This window comes from Ranitomeya variabilis, chromosome 5 (assembly GCF_051348905.1).
Source record: "Ranitomeya variabilis isolate aRanVar5 chromosome 5, aRanVar5.hap1, whole genome shotgun sequence".
Classification (NCBI taxonomy): domain Eukaryota; kingdom Metazoa; phylum Chordata; class Amphibia; order Anura; family Dendrobatidae; genus Ranitomeya; species Ranitomeya variabilis.
Window position 1 is genome coordinate 223771487 of NC_135236.1, and position 26387 is coordinate 223797873.

A 26387-nucleotide genomic window follows, 5' to 3' on the forward strand; every position below is an offset into this window, starting at 1 on the left:
CGTCATGTCCGTAAATTGGGACCCTCCACCTTTTTCCTTGGTCACGCCTGACTTAGGACTGTCAACTATAGGGGGTGCATTCTCTGCATTAATTTTTATACACATCAATTCCACAGACACTTCACCCTTTTTCCACCAGTCCCACAGTGCTTCCAAATCCTGTCCTATTACCATAGGACACGGCAAGTTTGGGACTACAGCCACCTCATGGTATGTGGAAACATTAACTGCGACAATGTAGAGAGTGGCTACCTGAAGACGTTTAGTGTCCCCAGGTGACACAGAACTTCCTGGAAGGGTTCCCAGCAAAGACACTTCTCTCCCCGGGTCTATCAACCCCCGCACACACTCTCCATCCAGCCAAAAAGTACACAGTTGTGACTCCTCACTGATTGCCGCCCCTTTTTTGGCTCCGCCCCCTTTTGGGCAAGTGCTCCGCTTTTTGACACCACCCCTGTTCGGGATACAGCCCCCTTTTGGGATTTCACCCCTTTTTGGGCTACTACCCATGTTCGGGTTACCGCCCCTTTTTGGGACTCCGCCCCCTTTTGGGCAACCATCCCCGTTTGGGTCACTGCCCACTTTTATGGACACCACCCCTTTTAGGGACACCCCTCGTGGACTCCCCCACAGCTCCACAGTATATATCTCTTTAGGTCGGCACTGGCCCTTTAAGAGTCTGCACGACCTGGAGCACAAAATTTTTTTTTACTTTTATTTTTTTTCAATCTTCACCAGCTCTTGCTGGCACTCCTACAGCTCCTGCTGCAGACACAAATCTCCGGCACCTCTGGGTGCCGATCACAAACAGCTGCTGCCGCCACTGCAGCTCCTGCTGCTGCGGAACCTCTTGCTGCAACCGCACTGCATGGCTCAACCGCAGACTTCGTGGACCCGCCGATCCACAGCAAGCCGCTTGTCACCTTTGTGGACCCGCCGATCCACAGCAAACTTCGTAACCCCGCCGAGTTACTGCCAGACGCCTTCAGTCTTCATGGCCCCGCCGAGCCACAGCAAGTTGATCAAAGAAGGAAAAAAAAAGAAATACATGGACTCGCCGGTCCACAGCAAGCACCTGCACACGTGCTTTATAGAAAAACACAGTCTCTCACTGACCCCGGTCAGAACAACACAGACTCCGGTCTGTTACACACCCGGCTTTACAGCCCAAACACAATTTCTCACTGACCCCGGTCAGTATAATACACGGTTTTCAGACCGTTACCCGTTGGCAACTTTTACGGGTTCCTGGACACCCCTCGGCCTCAGAGGTGCCCAGACGCAATGTCTCTCTCTCCAATCTGACCCCGGTCAGTACACCACGGATCTCCATCCGTTCCCTGTCATTGCCACACAGGTTCCTGGATCCCTCTTCTCCTCAGAGGTATCCCATAAACAGCAGTTCTCACTGACCCCGGTCAGTATTTACTCACGGTTGTCAAGACTGTCCACTCAGACCAGCCAGCGCTGCAACCTGTGTTCCGTGGATTGTTGCCCGCATCCTCCACCAATTGTAGCATTTCACCCGCTACGGTTCTAGGGGACACTCGCTTAGGTGCGGCGGATGACACTCAGGAGACACGTTTCCTTAAAAGTTCACAGGGTTTATTGCTCCATAAACCATATTGCAACAGGAACAACAGGTAAACAGTCTTATGTCAGACAGGTGATTCCCCAATGTCCATAGTAGAGCTCCGCTCTCTCACGTCTGTGGGCTCACAGACCATGCTATGTCCAGCACGTAGGCTCTCCAGCCTAAAGATGGTCTCTGTGTGTTGTTCAGGACATCTGTCCCCACGTGGAACCGTCCAACACACAGTCCACTCTGCAGTGTCCAGCCAAGACACCTGGAAGTGTGTCCACCCTGACATACACCCACACACTCACACCATGTGCTACACACACCTCCATTATGTAGCCTGAAACCACACCCAGGAACCCATCACATGATTAGACATGTGGTTCTGACATCACCACAGGTCCTGAAACAAACATAGATAGGCATGGTTATGCCCCTTACCTAAGGGTGAGGTATATGGGTAGCCAGACCCTCCCATCTCTCATAGCTACCCGTAACCCGGACCCAAATATACTAAACAATTCCTTATTGCTTTATGTGCATTACAGAAAACACTCCGGGTTACATCACAGCGACAAGCCTTCTCTGTGATACATACCTCTCGTCAATCATATGACCAGTCGCTATGCCACACATTATTAAGAATAAATGCTGTGTTGTCACAGGCTAAAGCCAGGTACTGCACATCTGCCTCCTATTCAAATCAATATGTGGCAGAAATGCAGTACCTGTCCGCTGCCACTATTCCCTCAACCGAGCTGTGCTATGCAGCTCCGTACCTGAGCAGTTCAGGATGCTGCTGACACCAGAAACAGCTGATCGGCAGGGGGTGTCGGGTGTCCCACCCCCACCGATCAGACATTGATGATGAAAACTAACAATAGACCATCAATATCAAACCCATTTAACTCATTAATTAAGGTAGACCAGATGTACTTTCAGATTTCTGAACATATGTGGGTCATTTGTACATACATTTTACTTATACAAAAACACATGCTGCATTTTCCAAAAAAATTTATTATTTAAACAGATGGAAGGCTGCAGGTTCTGATTGAATAGTTTATTTAAAATAAAAAGATATTAAAAGTTAATCAATGACATATATGTATCTTAGAAGTGCCATTAAAAAATGCAAATGTTCTTGCAAATAAACAAACTCTCAAATAATTACATCACCAGAGAAATATTTAAAAAAAAATGAGAAAAAAGTCCCCTAAAATGTTCATACTTGTTTATGAGCTTGAAAATAGATCGGCAATACCTCTTGACATCACTTCTTACACCTTTGCTGTTTGTTTTTAGATTGATGGAAATCTGGAAGCTTGGATTCCAAAGATGGCTTCTGCATTCAAAACCAGTAAAAAGGAGATTAATGTTATCATCGTGGACTGGCTTTTGTCTGCTCATGTGCATTACGCAGTTGCAGTACAGAATGCTCGATTTATTGGTCTAGAGATAGCGGAATTCCTGGAATGGCTTGAAGTAAGATTAACATGAACTTTTTTTTTGTCACTAAAACTGTGTATCAGTGTATGTAGTGTAGTGTGGATGTGTAATATACTCACCTATCATCACCATCTTCTCCGGGGTCCAGTGTTGTTCTGCCTCTCTTCTCATTGATGTCATTGTGCTAGCGACTATCTGGCTCACTGTATTCTCTCTGTGTGAGGCGGAAGTCTCTTACACAATGTGAGCCTATGGATCCTCGTTTGACACTCCATAGACTTAGGCCAAGTTCACACGTTCAGTATTTGGTCAGTATTTCACATCAGTTTTGTAAGCCAAAACCAGGAGTGGGTGATAAATGCAGAAGTGGTGACGTGATTCTGGAGCCGCCCCCAGACGAAGGACGACGGGGTACTCGGATCCGGGTCTCTCGGTTCTGAGGATGTCATGGGGGCCCGACCCGGTCCGTGGTCCTGCTAAGGGGCACCCAATAAAAGGTGTAGGTGGTGATGTAGGTCGCATTAAATAACGAGGACACAGGGTTGCAGTCTCTTTACCTCTTTACTGAAGGCTTCGGCATCTGCAATCCAGAGCACTGCTAACAGGGCTGGCTGAGACCGGCCGGTCCCAAGGCACATCCAGAGTTCCCTTTGCAGGTGGAAATCAGTACCTACCTACTAGCGCCTGGGTGTTGTAGTACTTCCCTGCTGAGCACCACGGGATAGTCCTCACAACTGTCGTGTATGTTTCTGTTCTTTCTCTGCATCCCCCAGATGATATGGATAGGATGCACCCGTATGACGGGGTAGGCCTGGAGTTATTTTATAGGGACCCTAGAGACGCCCCTCTCCCACAATTGCCTCCGTTGTCCACATTAGGTGATTAAGGTGAGGCAGCCAACCTAAAATTAACTGCCCTGCTGTTGGTTTGAAGTAATGCGTAGAGCCCAATACTTCCTCGGCGTTCCGGCCACCGGCTACGCGCCTCAGTAGAATGTTTCCGATCTCGGGGCACGACTCCTACTGGTTCTATCGCCTTTGTGCTGTGATCTCGTTTCTCACTTCTCCACAATATACTTCGCTTCGTGTCCTTTCTTAAAATAGGAAGAAAATAGGAAGGAAACTGTGCGGTCAATAAAAAACCCTATTCAAAATATCCACGCAGAGATTGCTCGAGCCCCCGCACCAACTAATGGTGCGGGGGAAGCAACTCCGTACCCCAGAGCTTACCAGCAAAAAGAAATCACATGTTAGCAAGCTGGACTAGACTCATCATTCACAGAAATCATATTGCAGGCAGATGAGCAAAAAATATTCAAACAGAACTTAGCTTATCCTGAAGAGGCAGAAAACGAGATAATCAGGAGTAATCAGAATAGCACTGAATACATTGACAGCCGGCAACAAGTGGAAGTGAAGCAGAGCTAAATAGGAGCCTCCCTGGTGAATAACGAGGCAGCTGATCCAGCAGACCCGCAGGATAATAAACCAAACCACCAGGGGGAGCCAAAAAACCAAAGTCACACAATACCATCTGTGACCACAAGAGGGAGCCTGAAAACGGAATTCACAACAGTACCCCCCCCTTGAGGAGGGGTCACCGAACCCTCATCAAAACTCCCAGGGCGATCAGGGTGAGCCACATGGAAGGCACGAACCAAATCGGCCGCATGAACATCAGAGGCGACAACCCAGGAATTATCCTCCTGACCATAGCCTTTCCACTTAACCAAATACTGAAGCCTCCGTCTAGAAATACGAGAATCCAAGATCTTCTCCACCACGTATTCCAATTCTCCCTCAACCAGCACAGGGGCAGGAGGCTCAACCGAAGGAACCACAGGCACCACATACCTCTGCAACAACGACCGATGGAACACATTATGAATAGCAAACGATGCCGGGAGGTCCAAACGAAATGACACAGGGTTAAGGACTTCCAAAATCTTATAAGGACCGATAAACCGAGGCTTAAACTTAGGAGAGGAGACCTTCATAGGAACAAAGCGAGAAGACAACCACACCAAATCCCCAACGCGAAGTCGGGGACCCACACAGCGACGGCGGTTGGCAAAGCGCTGAGCCTTCTCTTGTGACAGCTTCAAATTGTCCACCACATGATTCCAAATCTGATGCAACCTATCCACCACAACATCCACTCCAGGACAGTCAGAAGACTCCACCTGACCTGAGGAAAAACGAGGATGAAACCCTGAATTACAAAAAAAAAGGCGAAACCAAAGTAGCAGAACTAGCCCGATTATAAAGGGCAAACTCGGCCAATGAAAAAACAGAGGAACCAACTCGGAGGAGGAAGGCAACTTAGGCAAGGGCACCAAATGGACCATTTTAGAAAAACGATCACACACCACCCAAATGACCGACATTCTCTGAGAGACAGGGAGATCTGAAATAAAATCCATGGAAATGTGCGTCCAAGGCCTCTTCGGGACAGGCAAAGGCAACAACAAGCCACTGGCACGAGAACAGCAAGGCTTAGCCCGAGCACAAATTCCACAAGACTGCACAAAGGAACGCACATCCCGCGACAAGGAAGGCCATCAGAAGGACCAAGCCACCAAATCTCTGGTACCAAAAATCCCAGGATGGCCTGCCAACACCGAAGAATGAACTTCGGAAATAACTCTGCTGGTCCATCTATCCGGGACAAACAGTCTCTCCGGTGGACAACGGTCAGGTCTATCCGCCTGAAACTCCTGCAGCACTCGTCGCAAATCTGGGGAGATGGCAAACAAAATCACCCCTTCTCTGAGGATACCAGCTGGCTCTGAATCACCAGGAGAGTCAGGCACAAAACTCCTAGAAAGAGCATCAGCCTTCACATTCTTCGAACCAGGCAGGTATGAGACCACGAAATCAAAACGAGAGAAAAACAACGACCAACGAGCCTGTCTAGGATTCAGCTGCTTGGCCGACTCGAGATAAATCAAATTCTTGTGATCAGTCAAGACCACCACACGATGCTTAGCTCCCTCGAGCCAATGTCGCCACTCCTCAAATGCCCACTTCATAGCCAACAACTCCCGATTACCAACATCATAATTCCGCTCGGCAGGCGAAAACTTTCTTGAAAAGAAAGCACATGGCTTCATCACAGAGCCATCAGAGCTTCTCTGCGACAAAACAGCCCCCGCTCCAATCTCAGAAGCATCAACCTCGACCTGGAAAGGAAGGGAGACGTCTGGCTGACATAAGACCGGAGCCGAAGAAAACCGGCGCTTCAGCTCCCGAAAGGCCTCCACAGCCGCAGGAGACCAATTAGTAACATCAGAACCCTTCTTGGTCAAATCCGTCAATGGCTTAACAACACCAGAAAAATTAGCGATGAAGCGACGGTAAAAATTAGCAAAACCCAAGAACTTCTGAAGACTCTTAACAGATGTAGGCTGAGTCCAGTCATGAATAGCCTGAACCTTGACTGGGTCCATCTCAATAGCAGAAGGAGAAAAAATGAAACCCAAAAAAGAGACCTTCTGGACTCCAAAAAGACATTTTGAGCCCTTCACAAATAAAGCATTGGCACGCAGGACCTGAAACACCATCCTGACCTGCTTAACATGGGACTCCCAATCATCCGAAAAAACCAGAATATCATCCAGATACACAATCATAAATTTATCCAGATATTCGCGGAAGATGTCGTGCATAAAGGACTGAAAGACAGAAGGAGCGTTAGAAAGTCCAAAAGGCATCACCAAGTACTCAAAATGGCCTTCGGGCATATTAAATGCAGTTTTCCATTCATCACCCTGCTTAATACGCACAAGGTTATACGCACCACGAAGATCTATCTTGGTGAACAAACTAGACCCCCTAATGCGAGCAAACAGATCAGATAACAATGGCAAAGGATACTGAAATTTGACCGTGATTTTGTTTAGAAGGCGATAATCAATACAAGGTCTCAAGGAACCATCCTTCTTAGCCACAAAAAAGAACCCCGCACCAAGAGGGGAGGAGGAGGGGCGAATAAGTCCTTTCTCCAAAGACTCCTTTATATAACTCCGCATAGCAGCATGCTCCGGCACTGACAAATTGAAAAGTCGTCCCTTAGGAAACTTACTACCAGGAATCAAATGTATAGCACAATCACAATCCCTATGAGGAGGTAGAGAACTGAGTTTGGGCTCATCAAATACATCCTGGTAATCTGACAAAAACGCAGGGACCTCAGAAGGAGTGGATGAAGCAATTGACACCACAGGAGCATCGCCATGAATTCCCTGACAACCCCAACTTGACACAGACATTGCTTTCCAATCCAGGACTGGATTATGAGTCTGCAACCATGGCAGGCCCAACACGACAACATCATGCAAATTATGCAATACAAGAAAGCGAATCACCTCCTGATGAACAGGAGTCATGCACATGGTCACTTGTGTCCAGTACTGAGGTTTATTCGTAGCCAATGGTGTAGCATCAATTCCCCTTAGTGGAATAGGGAATTTTAAAGGCTCCAAAACAAAACCACAGCGCCTGGCAAATGACAAATCCATCAGACTCAGGGCAGCACCTGAATCCACAAAAGCCATAACCGGGTAAGATGACAGGGAACAAATCAGGGTAACAGACAAAATAAACTTAGGCTGTAAAGTACCGATGGTGACAGATTTATCAATCTTTTTTGTGCGCTTAGAGCATGCTGAGATAACATGAGCTGAGTCACAACAGTAAAAGCACAACCCATTTTGCCGTCTATAATTTTGCCGTTTACTTCTCGTCAGAATTCTATCACATTGCATAGACTCAGGTGTCTGTTCAGAAGACACCGCCAAATGGTGCGCAGGTTTGCGCTCCCGCAAACGCCGATCAATCTGAATGGCCAGAGTCATTGACTCATTCAGATCTGCAGGCGTAGGGAACCCCACCATGACATTCTTAATGGCTTCAGAAAGACCTTTTCTGAAATTTGCAGCCAGGGCACACTCATTCCATTGAGTAAGCACCGACCATTTCCGAAATTTCTGGCAGTACACCTCTGCATCATCTTGCCCCTGAGAGAGGGCCAACAACGCTTTTTCAGCCTGGTTCTCAAGATTAGGTTCCTCATAGAGCAATCCAAGGGCCAGAAAAAACGCATCCACACTGAGCAATGCAGGATCCCCTGGAGCCAATGCGAAAGCCCAATCTTGAGGATCGCCACGCAAGAAAGAAATAATAATCTTAACTTGCTGAACAGAATCCCCAGAGGAACGAGGTTTCAAAGAAAGAAACAACTTGCAATTGTTCTTAAAATTCAGGAACCTAGATCTATCTCCAGAAAACAACTCCGGAATAGGTATTCTAGGTTCTGACATAGGACTGTGCACAACAAAATCCTGAATACTTTGTACCCTTGCAGCAAGATGATCTACACTGGAGGCTAAACTCTGGATATCCATATCAGCAGCTGAACTCAGAGCCACACCAAGATTAAGAGGAGGAGAGAAGCCAGACACACAGCAGCTAGACACACGGCAGCAAAAAAAAAAAAAAAAAATATCTCCAAGCTTCTTTTCTCCTGCTTCTGCCATGCAATTAACACTTTATAGGCCGGCTGTACTGTTATGATCCTAGTGGCAAGTTTCGCAGGTCGGACTAGCTAAGTAACTGAACAGACTACTAGCTCTGGGGAAGTGGTAACTAGATTGACCGCAAACTGATCCTATCCGCAAACAACTATAGGCAGCCGTGGAACGTTACCTAAAAATCCTAGACATCTCGTCACGGCCTGAGAAACTGACTATTCCTGGAGGGAAAGTAAGTCCTCACTTGCCTCAGTGGAAGACCCCAAAGATATAGAATAGCCCCCCACAAATATTAACGGTGAGTTAAGGGGAAAGCACAAACGCAGAGATGAAATCAGATTTAGCAAATGAGGCCCGCTAATACTAGATAGCAGAAAATAGGAAGGAAACTGTGCGGTCAATAAAAAACCCTATTCAAAATATCCACGCAGAGATTGCTCGAGCCCCCGCACCAACTAACGGTGCGGGGGAAGCAACTCCGTACCCCAGAGCTTACCAGCAAAAAGAAATCACATGTTAGCAAGCTGGACTAGACTCATCATACACAGAAATCATATTGCAGGCAGATGAGCAAAAAATATTCAAACAGAACTTAGCTTATCCTGAAGAGGCAGAAAACGAGATAATCAGGAGTAATCAGAATAGCACTGAATACATTGACAGCCGGCAACAAGTGGAAGTGAAGCAGAGCTAAATAGGAGCCTCCCTGGTGAATAACGAGGCAGCTGATCCAGCAGACCCGCAGGATAATAAACCAAACCACCAGGGGGAGCCAAAAAACCAAAGTCACGCAATACCATCTGTGACCACAAGAGGGAGCCTGAAAACGGAGTTCACAACAGCTGAGACCGGCCGGTCCGAAGGCACATCCAGAGTTCCCTTTGCAGGTGGAAATCAGTGCCTACCTACTAGCGCCTGGGTGTTGTAGTACTTCCCTGCTGAGCACCACGGGATAGTCCTCACAACTGTCGTGTATGTTTCTGTCCTTTCTCTCCGACCCCCAGATGATATGGATAGGATGCACCCGTATGACGAGGTAGACCTGGAGTTATTTTATAGGGACCCTAGAGACGCCCCTCTCCCACAATTGCCTCCGTTGTCTTCATTAGATGATTAAGGTGAGGCAGCCAACCTAATATTAACTGCCCTGCCGTTGGTTTGAAGTAATGCGTAGAGCCCAATACTTTCTCGGCGTTCCGGCCACCGGCTACGCGCCTCAGTAGAATGTTGCCGATCTCGGGGCATGACTCCTACTGGTTCTATCTCCTTTGTGCTGTGATCTTGTTTCTCACTTCTCCACAATATACTTTGCTTCGTGTCCTTTCTTAAGATGCCGCCGCAATGAAGTGCAGGCGCAGCTCCGTAACGATCTGTCCTTTCGCTAGGCCTCTGTCAGGATCCCACCCCTGACAGGGACCCCCTCGGATCTTCCCAAGCAACGCTCTTCTCTCACTAGATGTTACCTGGGCAAAACCCAGTCAGCTTCTCTCTAACTTCCTATCCAGCCCCCAGTTTTACCAGAGTGTGAGGAGTGGCCTAATACATAAAATCCTTTGCTCCCTCTGGTGGCCGGAGTGTGAAGTGTAATGTGTGACTGTGATACCTGGTCAGGTGAACTCCTTTAGTGCCATCAGACGTACCATCACTCCCCTTAGTGGCGGAGCGTCAGTACTGCAACGACCAGGACTCTGGGGCGCTGCAATTCTATTATACTTCTCCTCTGATAGTTCCACTCCTGGTTTTGGCTTACAGATACTGAGGTAAAATACTGACCAAATACTTAACATGTGAACTTGGCCTTAAACTGTGAAAGTCACCTCGGGGTCACGCAAAGTGCAGTGTGACCTGGAGCATCTTAACAAAACGTTACGGAATCCCTTAGAAGGTGGCAGATTTAGGATTTAATGAAATGTACATGAGAGTGCTTCCTTAAAGCCACATCTACATGAGATGAATAACACTTATTATCTAGTGTGAACACAACCTAAGCAGACAAATTGATATCCATGAAGATTAATTGACTTAGGGAATACGTGGGGTGATCTTCAGGAGTTCTCATTTTTTGAGCAGTTTATTTTGTTCTTGAACATGAAATATGTACTGTCGTTCAAATTGGTTAGAAAGTATAGCTCTAGCCAAGTTATACATGAAATAAACTCTGAAAAAATATGTATTTTTTACAAAGCTTAGTTCATCTCCCAAATAGTCACTCACTGTACTCGTATCTGTTCATGCATATTATTTACAACTAGCTGTACTACCCGGCTTCGCCCGGGGTAATAACTGCTGTTAGCAAAATAGAATGTGTTAACAAAAATTTATTCTGCACAAAAAACCACAAAACAAATAGATAGAAATGTAATTATTAAAAGGCAAAAACTAAGCTAATAGAAGCATTTTACAACATATATTTCAACACCAGAGATATTCCACACAGATTTAACTAAATTGGCCAAGTAATGTGAAGTAATCTTCTACTACTTAATCGAGAGCCTTTTGATAAACGACATTCTTAGTTTTTCCTTCAGGTGCAAAGACAAATAGATTTTTGGCTGTTCCAACTCTTGAACAGGCCACATAAAGTTGACCATGAGAAAAGCATGGAGATTGTAAATCTAAGCTAGCTGAAGAGCCCGGCGTTGCCTGGGCATAGTAAATATCTGTGGTTAGTTATAGCACCTCACTTCTCTTATTTTCCCTTCACGCCTCTCATTTTCCTTATCACATCTTTCATTTTCCCCCTCACATCTCTCATTTTCTCCCTCACACCTCTCATTTTCCCCCTCACTCCTCTTATTTTTCCCCTCACTCCTCTCATTCCCCCCTAACACTTGTCATTTCGACCTCACATCTGTCATTTTCCGATCACTCCACTATTTTCCCTCACTCCTCTCATTTTGCACTCACACCTTTTCATTTTCACCTCACACCTCTCATTTTCACCTCAGTATATACATGTTTGTCATCTCCCTTATATATAGTACACCTGTATGTCATCTCCTGTATATAGTATATACCTGTATGTCATCTCCCCTGTATATAGTATATACCTGCTGTGTGTCATCTCCCCTGTATATAGTATATACCTGTATGTCATCTCCTCCTATATATAGTATATACCTGTATGTAATCTCCTCCTGTATATAGTATATACCTGTGTGTCATCTCACCTATATATAGTATATATCTGTGTGTCATCTCCTCCTGTATATAGTATATACCTGTATGTCATCTCCTCCTATACATAGCATATACCTGTATGTCATCTCCTCCTGTATATACTATATACCTGTAGGTAATCTGCTCCTGTATATAGTATATACCTGTGTGTCATCTCCTTCTGTATATAGTATATACCTGTATGTCATCTCCTCCTGTATTAGACCTCGTTCACACGTTATTTGGTCAGTATTTTTACCTCAGTATTTGTAAGCTAAATTGGCAGCCTGATAAATCCCCAGCCAACAGTAAGCCCACCCCCTGGCAGTATATATTAGCTCACACATACACATAATAGACTGGTCATGTGACTGACAGCTGCCGGATTCCTATATGGTACATTTGTTGCTCTTGTAGTTTGTCAGCTTATTAATCAGATTTTTATTTGTGAAGGATAATACCAGACTTGTGTGTGTTTTAGGGCGAGTTTCGTGTGTCAAGTTGTGTGTGTTGAGTTGCGTGTGGCGACATGCATGTAGCGACTTTTGTGAGATGAGTTTTGTGTGGCGACATGCGTGTAGCAACTTTTTGTGTGTCGAGTTGCATGTGACAGGTAAGTGTAGCAAGTTGTGTGCAGCAAGTTTTGCGCATGGCGAGTTTTGCGCGTGGCGAGTTTTATGTGTGGTGCCTTTTGAGTATGTGCAAGTTTTGTGTGAGGCAACTTTTGCATGTGTTGCAACTTTTGTGCATGTGGCAATTTTTCCACGTGTGCAAGTTTTGCGTGTGGCGAGTTTTCCATGAGGTGAGTTTTGCACGTGTGGCGAGTTTTGCATGTGGAGAGTTTTGCGCGTGGCGCGTTTTGAGCGGCGACTTTTGTGTTTCAACTTTTATGTGGCGAGGTTGGTGTATGTGTGGTGAAATGTGTGCTGAGGGTGGTATATGTGTTCGAGCATGTGGTAGTGTGTGGCGCATTTTGTGTGTGTGTTCATATCCCCGTGGTGGTGTGGTGATTATCCCATGTCGGGGCCCCACCTTAGCAACTGTACAGTATATACTCTTTGGCGCCATCGCTCTCATTCTTTAAGTCCCCCTTGTTCACATCTGGCAGCTGTTAATTTGCCTCCAACACTTTTCCTTTCATTTTTTCCCCATTTTGTAGATAGGGGCAAAATTGTTTGGTGAATTGGAAAGCGCGGGGTTAAAATTTCACCTCACAACATAGCCTATGACGCTCTCAGGGTCCAGACGTGTGACTGCAAAATTTTGTGCCTGTAGCTGCGACGCCTCCAACACTTTTCCTTTCACTTTTTCCCCATTATGTAGATAGGGGCAAAATTGTTTGGTGAATTGGAAAGCGCGGGGTTAAAATTTCACCTCACAACATTGCTTTGACGCTCTCGGGGTCCAGACGTGTGACTGTGCAAAACTTTGTGGCTGTAGCTGCGACGGTTCAGATGCCAATCCCGGACATACATACACACATACACACATACATACACACATTCAGCTTTATATATTAGATAATAGCTGGTCACTTTACCAGATGGGGCTGAGGCTTTGAACACAATGATTGAACACAATTGTGTACATACTGCTGTTTCCTTATACATATTTATATAATAAAGGTACAATATTGGTGTTAGTATTTATAAGTACTCAGCCCCTTACCCGTTACTGAAGCACTACAGTGAAGACTGGCTCACCAGAGGATGCTCCAGTGGTGCACATTCTTACAAGATGACCGGCTCCCGCCATAACACCAATCATGAGGTCCAGTTGCAGACTGAAACTCAGATATTTTAGTTGGTATTAAAGGGAATATCTGGAACTATTTTTTTTTCTTATTGTCATAAGAACTTACAGGCAGGTAGTTGCTAACTACTTGCCTGTTGTGCCTGGTGCCGATCTCTGCCAGATCAGAGCGGTCACGGGCTGCTCCTGCCGGAGATTCTGTGGCTTTGGTGATGTTCTGCGTCTCTTCCGCTCTGCATTGTTGACAAGTCATAACTGCCAACATCATACTGATCATGCTGGTTCCTCGCTGCTGAAATGTGGGGAGCCTGCTGTCAATCAGCACGATGTTGGCAGTCACATCCTGATGAAATAGCAACCCAGAAGAGCTGCTCTATTGATGTGAAGCAGCAGAATCACCAACAGAAGTGGTCTGTGATCACTCTGAGCCAGAGCAGGGCAGAACAGGCAGGTAGTTAGTAACTTCCTGCCTGTCAGTTCTTGGTCCCATGAGAAAAAAATAAAACAGTCCCAGAAAACCCCTTTAATATGTCCTTTATATATTTTAATCACATATCTCATGTAACTAACTACCAAATCCACAGGAATTTAAGATAAAATAGCTATTGCTGAAGTGGGATCCATTGAACATAGTTGCACTTTTTTTCAAGGCTCATTATGATATTTGTGGAAAGTTTTTCTAAAGTTTTTTTATAACTTGAAAATATCAACACTGCAATATCTCTGTGGCCTGATTAGTACTGTACTATGTTTATTATGCAACATCAATATTATGATTCCCTATGTTTCGTGTTTTTTGTGTTTTGTCAGGTCTTTTTTAGTTCTTAAAGTCCCTGACTCACCAAGGCCAATGTAGACAATGCCAGACTTGATGATCAGGCGAGTCAGATGCTCCTCATTCATGAAGAGGTAAATGCCTCTTAAACGGGCTGTTTGATTTAAATCAACAAGTCTGCAGTCACTCTACAGTGCCTTACGAAAGTATTCGGCTCCCTGGAACTTTTCAACCTTTTCCCACATATGCATCAAACATAAAGATACCAAATGTAAATTTTTGGAGAAGAATCACCAACAAGTGGAACACAATTGTGAAGTTGAACGAAGTTTATTGGTTATTTCTAGTGTTGAGCGATACCTTCCGATACTCAAAGGAATCGGTATTGGATGGGATCGGCCGATATCCAAAAAATATCGGATATCGCCGATACCGATACCCGATACCAATGCAAGTCAATGGGACACAAGTATCGGAAGCTATCCTGGATGGTTCCCAGGGTCTGAAGGAGAGGAAACTCTCCTTCAGGCCCTGGGATCCATATTCATGTAAAAAATAAAGAATAAAAATAAAAAATATGGATATACTCACCCCTCCGAAAACCCTGGCTGTCACCGCTGCAAGCGTCTGCCTCCGTTCCTAAGAATGCAGAGCGTGAAGGACCTTCGATGACGTCGCGGTCAGGTGACCGGTCACATGAGACGTCACGGACCAATCACAAGACCGCGACGTCATCGAAGGTCCTTCACCCTCTGCATTCTCAGGAACGGAGGCAGATGCTTGCAGCGGTGACAGCCAGGGTTCTCGGAGGGGTGAGTATATACATATTTTTTATTTTTATTCTTTATTTTTTACATGAATATGGATCCCAGGGCCTGAAGGAGAGTTTCCTCTCCTTCAGACCCTGGGAACCATATGCACCGCACACGCCAAAGATGACTGGGAACACTTCCGATTCCGATTTCCGATATCGCAAAAATATCGGAACTCGGTATCGGAATTCCGATACAGCAAATATCGGCCGATACCCGATATTTGCAGTATCAGAATGCTCAACACTAGTTATTTCACATTTTTGTGTAAATTCAAAATCTGAAAAGTGGGGCATGCAATATTATTCGGCACCTTTAAGTTAATACTTTGTTGCGCCACCTTTTGCTGCGATTACAGCTGCAATTCACTTGGGGTATGTCTCTATCAGTTTTGTACATCGAGAGACTGAAATTCTTGCCAATTCTTCCTTGGCAAACAGCTCGAGCTCACTGAGGTTTGATGGAGATAGTTTGTGAACAGCAGTTTTCAGCTCTTTCCACAGATTCTCGATTGGATTGAGGCCTGGACTTTGACTTGGCCATTCTAGCACCTGGATACGTTTATTTGTGAACCATTACATTGTAGATTTTGCTTTATGTTTGGGATCATTGACTTGCTGGAAGATAAATCTCCATCCCAGTCTCAGGTCTTTTGCAGACTGCAACAAGTTTTCTTCAAGAATGGTCCTGTATTTGGCTCTATCCATCTTCCCATCAATTTTAACCATCTTCCCTGGCCCTGCTGAAGAAAAGCAGGCTCAAACCATGATGCTGCCACCACCATGTTTGACAGTGGGGATGGTGTGTTCAGGGTGATGAGCTGTGTTGTTTTGGCATTGTTGCCAAAAAGTTCGATTTTGGTTTCATCTGACTAGAGCACCTTCTTCCACATGTTTGGTTTGTCTCCCAGGTGGCTTGTTGCAAACTTTAAACGACACTTATTATGGATATCTTTGAGAAATGGCTTTATTCTTGCCACTCTTCCATAAAGGCCAGATTTGTGCAGTTTACAACTGATTGTGGTCCTATGGACAGACTGTCCCACCTCAGCTGTAGATCTCTGCAGTTCATCCAGATTGATTATGGGCCTCTTGGCTGCATCTCTGATCAGTCTAGGTAGATTTGCAGTGGTATGATACTCCTTCCATTTCAATATGATCACTTGCGCAGTGCTCCTTGGGATGTTTAAAGTTTTGGAAATCATTTTGTATCCAAATCCAGCTTTAAACTTCTACACAACATTATCACAGACCTGCCTGTTGTGTTCCTTGGTCTTCATGATGCTCTCTGTGCTTCAAAAAGAACCTTGAGACTATCACAGAGCAGGTGCATTTATACGGAGACTTCATTACACACAGGTGGATTATATTTACCATCATTAGGCATTTAGCACAACATTGGATCATTGAGAGATCCACAATGAACGTCTGGAGTGAGTTTTCTGCACTGAAAGTAAAGGGGACGAATAATATTGCACGCCCCACTTTTCAGTTTTAGAATTTCCACAAAAATTTAAAATAACCAATAAATTTTGTTCAACTTCACAATTGTGTTCCACTTGTTGTTGATTCTTCACCAAAAATTTACATTTGGTATCTTTATGTTTGAAGCATGATATGTGGAAAAAGGTTGAAAAGTTCCAGGGAGCAGAATACTTTCGCAAGACACTGTATACACGAGATGGTGGGTACATAGTCTTATGAATGTTTCCTTCACAATTCAAAGCATTTTTCACATAGGAAGGAATTGGAACTCTTTACTCTTTTTACTTTTTCCTCTATATCCACTGTTTTTTACTACTTCACCCCTCATTCCAGCTCGGCCCTACAGTTCAGCTTAGCAAGAGTCCTTTACTCAGCCCACAGTTCCACATGTTCTATCGCCTTAGGGGAGCTACAGTGCCAGTATGGCCAGTACTTATCTTCTCTAATGCTTATGCTCTGGAACTCCGCCCGGGGCACTCTATGCGTCTTGCATACTCAGTCTTCTCTAGACCCGTTACATTGAGTAGTTTTAAAGGGAATCTGCCACCTCATTTTGGCCCTATAAACTGCGGCCACCGCCATTAAGGGCTTATCTACAGCATTCTGTAATGCTGTAGATAAGCTCCTGATGTAAAACCTGAAAGATAAGAAAAACAAGTTAGATTATACTCACCCAGGGGCAGTCCTGGTTCGGTTCGGGTCCAATGGGCGTCGCAGGTCCGGGTCCTGTGCCTCCCATTTCATACGATGTCGTCATCCTTTCTTCTGTTGCGGCTCCTGCGCAGGCATACTGATTTGCCCTGTTTAGAGTAGCGCAAAGTACTGCAGTGCGCAGGTGCTGGGCCCCTCTGACCTTTCCCGGCGCCTGCGCACTGCAGTACTTTGCTCTGCCCTCAAGAGAATTACGCCTGCGTAGGAGCCGCGACAGAAGCAAGGAAGAGGACGTCATTGCATGAAGATTGGAGGCGCAGAACCCAGACCTGCGACGCCCATCGGACCCGACCGCACCAGACCGCCCCTGGGTGAGTATAATCTAACTTATTTTTGTTATCTTTCAGGTTACATCGGGGGCTTATCTACAGCATTACAGAATGCTGTAGATAAGCCCCTGATGGCGGTGGTCGCAGTTTATAGGGCCAAAATGAGGTGACAGATTCCCTTTAAACTATGGGCCTTACTGCTAGGTATTCTCTCCCAGGGTCCATCTCCAGAGAATCACTCAGTCACTTTTCCTCTTTACTGCTCTGCTCCAGATGATTCTCTCTTTCCTTCAAGCTCTACTCACGTAAGGCACACTCAAAGATGCTTCACTGCTCACATTCGACCTTAGATCATTCTCTATGTTCCCAGGGCCATATCTGACTCACTACCAGGAAACTGTCACTTTCTCTTTAACTTATCTCCTGCCACTCTGGGCTAGTCCCAAACATCAACTATTGCTATTCCTGTACTACTACTACTATTGCTACTGTCAGGCAATTCACATTATCAACATTGCTAACATCTTTAACGCACATCACAATTCACATTACAATACTTGTTTCTTCAAGGGGGAACGTGGGCAATATGTATATCTCTTTACACTGACACCAGAAAATCCTCAAAGCATGCAGTGAGTGTGCTGGGAGGATTCACAAGTCTGCAGTCACAGGGTCACTGCAGACTTATCGGACAGCCCCTTTAATGAATTCAGCGCATCTGAGAACTGGCATGCACCTCACGACATTTTAGAGATGGGTGCAAGTTTTCTGATGTAAGGTACGCCACCACTCGACATATATTAGTTACTCCCCAGCTCTGCCCAATTTGCTGCTATGAATCAAGGTCTTAAAGTTTTCAGAATTTGTAATGGGATTTTTCTTTATTTCATGGCAATTCACTTTTTATGTATACTTGGAATCTGTGATTGAATAATGGAAGTCATATATCCTTTATATACATGCCGGAGTGTACAACAAAAACAGAATTTACAATGCAGCTAAATATGTAAACTTGCACTTGTTTGATAATAAGATTAAAAATTAGAGTCTTGACTTATAGGGTCCAAAGCCCACCAGTCTGACATCAAACTATGGGATACTACTACTGCGTCTGTGTTAGCCCCCATTAGTGGTATACACTCGAAAAGGATGCATGGTAGAGCACACATTAGCTCTGTCATCACCATTATAGTCTGAATCCCATTTTCTGGAGGATTTGGAGTGGACGTAAGCTCAGACGGGGCCACTGAATGGGTGCCTAAATGCAATGTGAAAACACCCTTTGGGAACATATCTGAGCAGGGACTGCTCCCCAAAAACTTTCTCCTAACTTATATTATAACTTATTATCTCATAAACAAAATGAGTTGTATGTGATAGAACCTGCTTTTAGCTCTCCTTTAATTACCTAATTTCTGATTGTATGCCTCAAAAATACAGCAACATAAAAGCAGGAGGCAAAATCGAGATTAGTCATAAAGAAAAGCGATATCATTACCATATAATGATATATAGTCAGTGGCTAACAGCGGACTGAGATAACAAGTGGCAGACGTGTGTGAGTCTATTTGATGTCCATCTCAGCACCGTATTTCTTTCCTTCTGGACAGTAATGCACCTGCCAGATTTACTCCTCTCCCCTTACTTTTACAGCATTGTTACCGCAGTAGTTCAGCAGCCATATAATCAGCCTCAAGATGTTCAGCTAAGTTAACTACTCTGCCGCGTGTACTGGTGCCAGCACAAACATTTGCATTGTAAAATATAACCGCTATATTTATTTGCCTCGGCTTCTGCTTCCTCATTTGCATTGGTGACTTGTCATTTTCAGAGGCTTGGAATCACTTTACTCACAAAGGAAATCATAAACAGAGGAAATGATCTTGTTTATACCCCGCATGTCCACGTAGAAAGATGATGGAACGATTTACTCTTTCCGTAAAAGTAGAATATTATTACTATATCACAACACAGCTGGCTCAGAAATGCCCCAGAGAGCAGACAGCTATGTGCAGCTAATATGGAGGATCCCCTTTACTGAGCCTATCCAATAACATATAAGGGAAGACGTATAATAAGAATATTCACATCTATGTTTACATTAGATAGTTCTTGGACTTGTATAAAAAGTATTTTATCTACTGCCTCTTGCTTTTATATGGGTGTAATAATTCTTGTATATTCCTCATATTCTTTAAGGGGTTTTCTGGGAATAAGATATTATAGACTTTTCCTCAGGAGAGGTCATCAATATATCATCCACCATTCTGGTCGGGATTGCCAGAGGTGCACAATGTATTGAGCCAGAACACTACAGCATTTATGCTGAATAGCACAATGCTGTGGTACTGTGGCTTACACCACATTCACTTCAATGGGAACTGCCTGAGAATGGCCACTACACTATGGAGCTATGATATTCCACGTCTATGCAGTATCAACTTACAGTGGCCATAGCTTAAAGTATTAGCCGAGTGGTGCAGTTTCAGACCCCCACTGATCTCATATTCACGACCCACCAAAAGGACGGTAATTAGCATCATACTCCATGATATCCCCTTTAATGATTTATAGTAGAATGTACATTATTCCTTCTATAATACACCTCAAGTTATGCAGAAACTTCCTTTCACATCAAATAGGAGGTGGATTTGCAGTCCCGGGGCTACGGCCAATATGCAGTTGATAGCAGTGGGTTGTGCATCTCCGCAGCACAGCACATCTGGCCACCAACACCAAGATAAGGGGGTGGCATGTGTCGTACCCCTACCAATTGAATATTGATGACCTATTCTAAGGATAGACCACAAATATAAAAGTCCTGGACAACCTCTTTAAAGAATGAATAATAATGGAGAAAAATGTAAGAAATGTTTGACTCTTTGATGTTTCTTCTGCATCCTAAAGACATCTTGTCAGGATGGAGTTATGTGCACATTGGAAACTTTCCTATTTCTGGCAAGCTGGTATAACCCCTTTGTCCATTTGTGAGTTTAAAGTGAATAGGACACCACAATGAATTAAAGGGGTTATGGAGGATTACGAACAGCACCACACTTGTTCATGGGCTGTACCTAGTATTGCAGTTACACACTATTGAAGTGAATTGGGCTGATCGGCAATAATGCACACAACCTGGGGGTAGTTCTAAAACCGTTCCTGGAGAAAACACCCCTTTTTTTTTAATCATGTATGACTTTTACTCGCAACAAAATCTGTTGAATAGTATCAGGAAAAAGGCAATTGCATTTGGGATTCCGCAACACTCTATTTACCAGAACTGCACTAAAAACCCATGAACCTGGCCTTACTGTACAACTGGAGCTGCCATTCATTCTTTCCTGCTGTCATTTTAATTGTACTGCCGCCTCAATAACACACATTGTCCTGTCCTCATCTAGTAGTCTTGATTTCTAATTCATGTTGTTTTCCAGTCATCCATCCAATTTCCTAGAAGTAATGTTCATTTGATTGGGTACAGCCTTGGAGCTCATGTATCAGGATTTGCTGGCAGTTATGTTAACGGATCAGACAAGATTGGAAGAATTACAGGTAATTTCTAATTATTTACTACAATCCTGCAACACAACTCATTGCCATAAACAACTGACAAATCCTATTCACAATCTCGTACTGCATTGTGTGATAAACAGCGTGCTTCCCGGAGTCACATCCAATCACCAGTATTGGTTAAAGGCAAATGCTAGCAATCATTCTACCAAACATAATAAAAAAGAAAAGCATGAAAAAAAGTAGATTTAGTTTATATTACAGCATAGAACCCCAATGGTGAACGATAAAGCTTCATCTCTCTCCTATAATTGCACTTTATGGTTATCTGTCTGTTTAATTATGCAGCTGTTTCGCCTGCTATGCACTTGGAAGAATAGTAGTTTTATGAAGCGCTACATAATTCTACATACTACAGCATTTGACTATTTTACTAATGTTTGTCTCTTTATATATAGATCAGGACACAGAAGGATTTTATTGTTGCTTTGTTTTATTGTCTTTTTCCTGATTTTTATTTTTGTCATTCAGCATTTCTTCATTCAAATTAAAGATAACAAATAAATGAGGAATAAACTACACCAGAACGAAAAAAAATAAAAATTTCTACAGTGGATTGATATATATATAGCAGACTGTTTAAAAAAAACAAAAACACTCCTCTAGCAGACATAGCTCATAATTTAGGACTGTAATTTAACACACGTATTTCATGTATAAAGCACTCCAAATTGTTTTCAAGATGGCCAAAACTACAAAAAAGGCAGGATGTAGGAGAGCACATGTTGTATCTGTAACAAGGTGGCACAGGGTGGTAATCGTGGGCGAGTTCACTCAGTAACAGTCAGTGAGCATCCTGGCACCTTGTACATGAAAAGATAAATAAAGTCCCTTGTACTGCATGTGCAGCATGCACCACAGCACACTCACAGGCTCTGTCAGTTTCCCCTCAGCTGCTGCCATGTCAGCTCTGCATTTATGAACTCTGGAAATCACTTCAGAGACGAGGTCTTTTTCCAACAGCTTAACTTTACTAGACAGCAGCATATTCATCTCACAGACAGCACAGTTCAAACACAGAGACATCTTCTTATCTGCATTCTTCACATCTGCAGCACAGTTCACACAAGGCAACGTTTCCTGCACTTTCCCTTCCTCTGCCATATGGGCAGACTCTAATATCTCTGTCATTTCTCTCTCTTTACTCTCGGCATTCACGGCCATACCTCTTGCCAGTCTCTGTCCTGTCTGCGCTTTCCCTTCCTCTGCCATCTGTGCAGCATCTTTGGACAGTTCGTGTCCCATCTATACCTTCAGCATCACCAGCTCCCTGTCAGCCCCTTGTCTGGTTCCAATAGGGAAAGGTGTCGGGAACGCCAGCTCAACTGCTTCCTCCCCAGTCGTAGGCCTCGCATCCTTCTTGGGGATGGTCCTATTGAGCTGGTGCCCGACTGCACTACTCTTCAGCCGTGGGGCCCCTTACTGCCATCTGCAGACTTATCCCCACAGCCTGTAACTGTCACACTATATGAGTTCTGCCCCTTGGGCATACTGCCTGGGGTCTAACAGAACCAGGAAGTGCTTGTCCTATATCTCACTGCTCTGTGATGATCTGTGCCCCTCCCATCTAGTTAACTCTTTTCTGCCTGTGCCTAAACTAATACTCTTATCTATCCTATTCTCTATCTCTAATATGCCCCCTCTATTCTAATCCCCTATGGTCCTATACTGTCCCTAAGCTTACACACAATATATCACAAATGCATCACATTACAATACATGACACACATTAATGAACATTAGGGAACCGCACATTACATTAGCATTAGTGAACGTGAATAACTGTCAGGGTGCCACAAGTGACACATATGCTCAGTGTTCAGAAGAGAGGAAGCACACGAGGGTCCCTGCCACCTCCATACATATCTACTCCTGGAGCCTGGTTTTTGTGGAGGCCTGAAGGTCCCATATAAAGGGGGGTGGGACAAAGCACTATGAGAGGGTCATTGGATGGCTAGCACAGACACTGAGTGCACAATGGAGTGCATCAAGAGAGTGAACAACACAATGATGGAGAATGTAATGTGGGGGAGCAGCACAATGAAGGAGGGAGCAGAGAGGGGAATTTACAATGCAAGAGAGCACAAAGAGTGGGAGAGTACAAACAGCAGGAGAGGACAATTAAAGGAGAACACAATGAGAGGGGAGCACAAAGAGGCAGTCAAGCACAATAAGGAGGGAGATCACAATGGGGGGAGCAGAAATAGAGGGGAAGCAGCACAATGAGCCATGAGGGGGAGCAGTGCATTGAAAAGGAGAGCACAGTGAGGGGTAAAAGGACAATTTGGGTGCAGAATTACAAAGAGGGAAGAGAACAATGATGGGTACAGTGTGGGGCAGGAAGAACCCAGGACAGTGACAAAGTATTGGCTGGAGACAGGGGGAGAAACAGAGGACTAGAGGGAGAAAGGACACCGGATCGTGGGTAATGAACTGAAGTGGAGAGAGACTCAGTGGCTAATAAATATTTTTAATGGTGGGTTTATTAATTTATATTTCCAATGGGACGTGCACAGTGGCTACACATATAAAATTGGTGTAGAACATATTTATATTCAGAGGGAATGCAACAGTCTGTATTCAGGAGGCAAATATATGTGACATTGATATTTTCAGAGGCATTGTGATTTTTATGACAAACTATGTCGTGATGTGTCAAGGCTGGAAGATGTCAAAATGTAGGACTTACTAGATGAAGAATACACCAAAAAAATGATGACACTTGTAAATATTTATTCTGTATCTATATTGTATGATGTGCAGAGAGAAGTTGAGAGTTACTGTTTCGTTTGTAAATCAACTTATATGATTATGTATAGTATCATCCCTTATTACATAGTAGTTCACCCTTATATTATGGACCTGGTGGTTAGGAGCGCCCGAAATGACCTGATGGTTAAAACAGAAAACCTGGGACAAGCTCTGAGGAGGTGGTAACTCTACTGACCGCAATCCCTAATCCTATCACACACACTAGAAATAGCCGTGGAGCGTGCCTAACTCTCCCTAGATGCCTCTTCACAGCCTAAGAGCCCCCTTAATCCGAGCAAACAAATCAGACAATAGAGGCAAAGGGTACTGAAATTTGACCGTGATTTTATTGAGAAGGCGGTAATCTATACAGGGTCTCAGAGAGCCATCCTTCTTGGCCACAAAAAAGAACCCTGCTCCCAACGGTGACGAAGACGGGCGAATATGCCCTTTCTCCAAGGACTCCTTTACATAACTCCGCATAGGGGCATGTTCTGGCACAGATAAATTGAACAGTCGGCCCTTAGGGAACTTACTACCAGGAATCAAATTAATAGCGCAATCACAGTCCCTATGAGGAGGTAGGCACTGGACTTGGGCTCATCAAATACATCCTGGTAATCCGACAAAAACTCAGGGACTTCAGAAGGAGTGGAAGAAGAAATTGACATCAAAGGAACATCACTATGTATCCCTTGACAACCCCAACTAGACACAGACATTGATTTCCAATCCAGTACTGGATTATGAACCTGTTACCATGGCAAACCCAACACGACAACATCATGCAAATTATGCAACACCAAAAAGCGAATATTTTCCTGATGTGCGGGAGCCATGTACATGGTCAGCTGAGTCCAGTACTGAGGTTTATTCTTGGCCAATGGCGTAGCATCAATCCCCCTTAAGGGAATAGGACTCTGCAAAGGCTCCAAGGAAAAACCACAGCGCCTGGCAAACTCCAAGTCCATCAAGTTCAGGGCAGCGCCCAAATCCAAAAATGCCATAACAGAGTAGTACGACAATGAGCAAATCAGAGTAACAGATAAGAGAAATTTAGGCTGCACAGTACTAATGGTGACAGACCTAGCGAACCTCTTAGTGCGCTTAGGACAATCAGAGATAGCATGAGAGGAGTCACCACAGTAAAAACACAGCCCATTCTGACGTCTGTGTTCTTGCTGTTCAGCTCTGGTCAAAGTCCTATCACATTGCATAGGCTCAGGCCTCCGCTCAGAGGACACCGCCAAATGGTGCACAACTTTGCGCTCGCGCAAACGCCGATCAATCTGAATGGCCAAAGACATTGATTCATTCAGACCAGCAGGCGTGGAGAACCCCACCATAACATCTTTAAGGGCTTCAGAAAGACCCTTTCTGAAAATTGCTGCCAGGGCACACTCATTCCATTGTGTAAGCACAGACCACTTTCTAAACTTCTGGCAATATACTTCTGCTTCATCCTGACCCTGACATAGAGTCAGCAAGATCTTTTCTGCCTGATCCACAGAATTTGGTTCGTCATAAAGCAATCCAAGCGCTAGAAAAAATGCCTCTACATTAAGCAATGCAGGATTTCCTGGCTCAAGGGAGAATGCCCAGTCTTGCGGGTCACCACGCAACAAAGAAATAATAATCTTTACTTGCTGAATGGGGTCACCAGAGGAGCGGGGTTTCAGAGCAAGAAACAGTCTGCAATTATTTTTGAAATTCAAAAATTTAGATCTATCCCCAGAAAACAAATCAGGAATTGGAATTCTAGGCTCTAACATCGGATTCTGAACTACATAATCTTGAATACTTTGTACCCTTGCAGTGAGTTGATCCACACAAGAGAACAAACCTTGAATATCCATATCTACACCTGAGTCCTGAACCACCCAGAGGTTAAGGGGAAAAGAAAGACAAAACAAGCTGCAAAGAAAAAAAAATTGACTCAGAACTTCTCTTATCCCTCTTTTGAGATGCATTAACACTTTGTGGGCCAGCTGTACTGTTATGGACCTGGTAGTTAGGAGCACCCGAAATGACCTGATGGTTAAAACAGAAAACCTGGGACAAGCTCTGAGGAGGTGGTAACTCTACTGACCGCAATCCCTAATCCTATCACACACACTAGAAATAGCCATGGAGCGTGCCTAACTCTCCCTAGATGCCTCTTCACAGCCTAAGAGCTAACTACCCCTAAAGATAGAAATAGCAGCCTACCTTGCCTCAGAGAAATTCCCCAAAGTAAAGGTAGCCCCCCACAAATATTGACTGTGAGTTAAGAGGGAAGTAACAAACACAGGAATGAAACAGATTTTAGCAAAGGAGGCCGAATCTTCTCTAGATAGACAGAGGATAGGAAAGGGAACTGTGCGGTCAGTATTAAAAACTACAAAAACCACGCAGAGTGTGCAAAAAGACCTCCACACCGACTCACGGTGTGGAGGTGCAGCTCTGCACCCCCAGAGCTTCCAGCTAGCAAGGAAATATCATAATAGCAAGCTGGACTAGAAACATAGCATGTACTGAGAAATATATTCAAAAACCAATGAACAGCA

General features: G+C 44.4%; 1 protein-coding gene across 1 annotated transcript in view; it reads left to right on the forward strand.

Annotated features, from left to right (window-relative positions):
* Window positions 1–26387, forward strand: part of LIPC (lipase C, hepatic type) — a 370238-nt gene that overhangs the window by 270445 nt on the left and 73406 nt on the right. The window contains exons 5-6 of the mRNA XM_077263828.1: window positions 2885–3064; window positions 20955–21072. Of these exons, the coding sequence (XP_077119943.1) occupies window positions 2885–3064; window positions 20955–21072 (298 nt within the window). The remainder of the gene's footprint in view (window positions 1–2884; window positions 3065–20954; window positions 21073–26387) is intronic.